General features: G+C 62.0%; 1 protein-coding gene across 1 annotated transcript; it reads left to right on the top strand.

The window, feature by feature from the left end:
• The first annotated feature begins 428 nt into the window (after positions 1-428).
• Positions 429-806, top strand: Tsp_15426 (putative transcription factor 12). Its single transcript, XM_003368251.1, has one exon. It carries the CDS (start codon positions 429-431, stop codon positions 804-806), a length of 378 nt encoding a protein of 125 aa, XP_003368299.1.
• Positions 807-985: the final 179 nt, after the last annotated feature.

Genomic DNA, 985 nt, shown 5'->3' on the forward strand with positions numbered 1-985 from the left:
TCTTCTCTGCGCTAGACGTCGAGGTCTCCTCGCGCTTCTCCATAGCCTCCTTGTTCCCTTCTGGAACGTCTTCTTCCGGGATGATCTCCACTGCCTCGATCTCCCCTGTTTTCCGCAACGCCACATCGGCGGATTTCCCAGAATTCGTCAGGAAGGTTTCCACTTCCGCAGTCCACCTGGGGCTTGCTCTCCCACGAACTACCCAGCCGAATAGCGCCTCCAACGCTACTGGACCGCCGGTCGCCCTGCTCCTCATACGACCGGTGACGAAGCCAAAGTAGTAGTCGACCTCTATCCGCACGTCGACTCCTATGGGCGGCCATTGCCGCCGCTTCATCTTGGTGACAGCCGCCTCCTGCGACTTGTCCGATATGTCCATCTCCCCCTGTCGGACCTTCTCGCGGATCCGCTGGATGGCAAACGCTCCCATGCGGCGACTTGCCACCGGCTGGCCCAAACTGCCAACGGCCCCCCACCGGACGTCAACTTCCCCTAGTCGACGCTCCCGATCCACGCAGCCTCCGACCTTCCCAACACGGAGATTTCCATACGATGCTTCGAGCTCCAACCTCTTCGACGCCACGGCTCCATCCGCGGCGGGGTCTCCGGCCGGCGCTTTTCTTGACGACCTAACCTCCCCGAACTTCCGCATGGGGCTGTCATCCGAATCTTCGCCTTTCGGCAAGACTTTGGCCTCGATGGATCGTCTTCGGGCGGCTCTCCCGCACGTGATCCACCCGAGGCGGGTCTCCACGGCCACTGACCCACCTGTCGCTCTTCGAATGCGACCGGTCACGAGCTCGTAATAGTAGTCGATGCCGACCAATACATCGACCAGGAGCGGCGTTCCTTGCCGCTGTCCACCCTCGGGTACGGTCCTTGCCGGGTGTCCCGTCCGGGGACTCCGCCGGCCCTGATTTACCGTAGACCCGAGGAATTGCAAGCGCCTTCACATGGTGCTTGCGTCGGGTCGGCCTGAGCTTCC

Source organism: Trichinella spiralis (assembly GCF_000181795.1).
Source record: "Trichinella spiralis strain ISS 195 chromosome Unknown Scfld2819, whole genome shotgun sequence".
Lineage (NCBI taxonomy): Eukaryota > Metazoa > Nematoda > Enoplea > Trichinellida > Trichinellidae > Trichinella > Trichinella spiralis.

Bases quoted from the DNA above. Each gene is read 5' to 3' on its own strand.
- Tsp_15426 (XM_003368251.1), top strand. From the start codon at position 429: ATGCGGCGACTTGCCACCGGCTGGCCCAAACTGCCAACGGCCCCCCAC.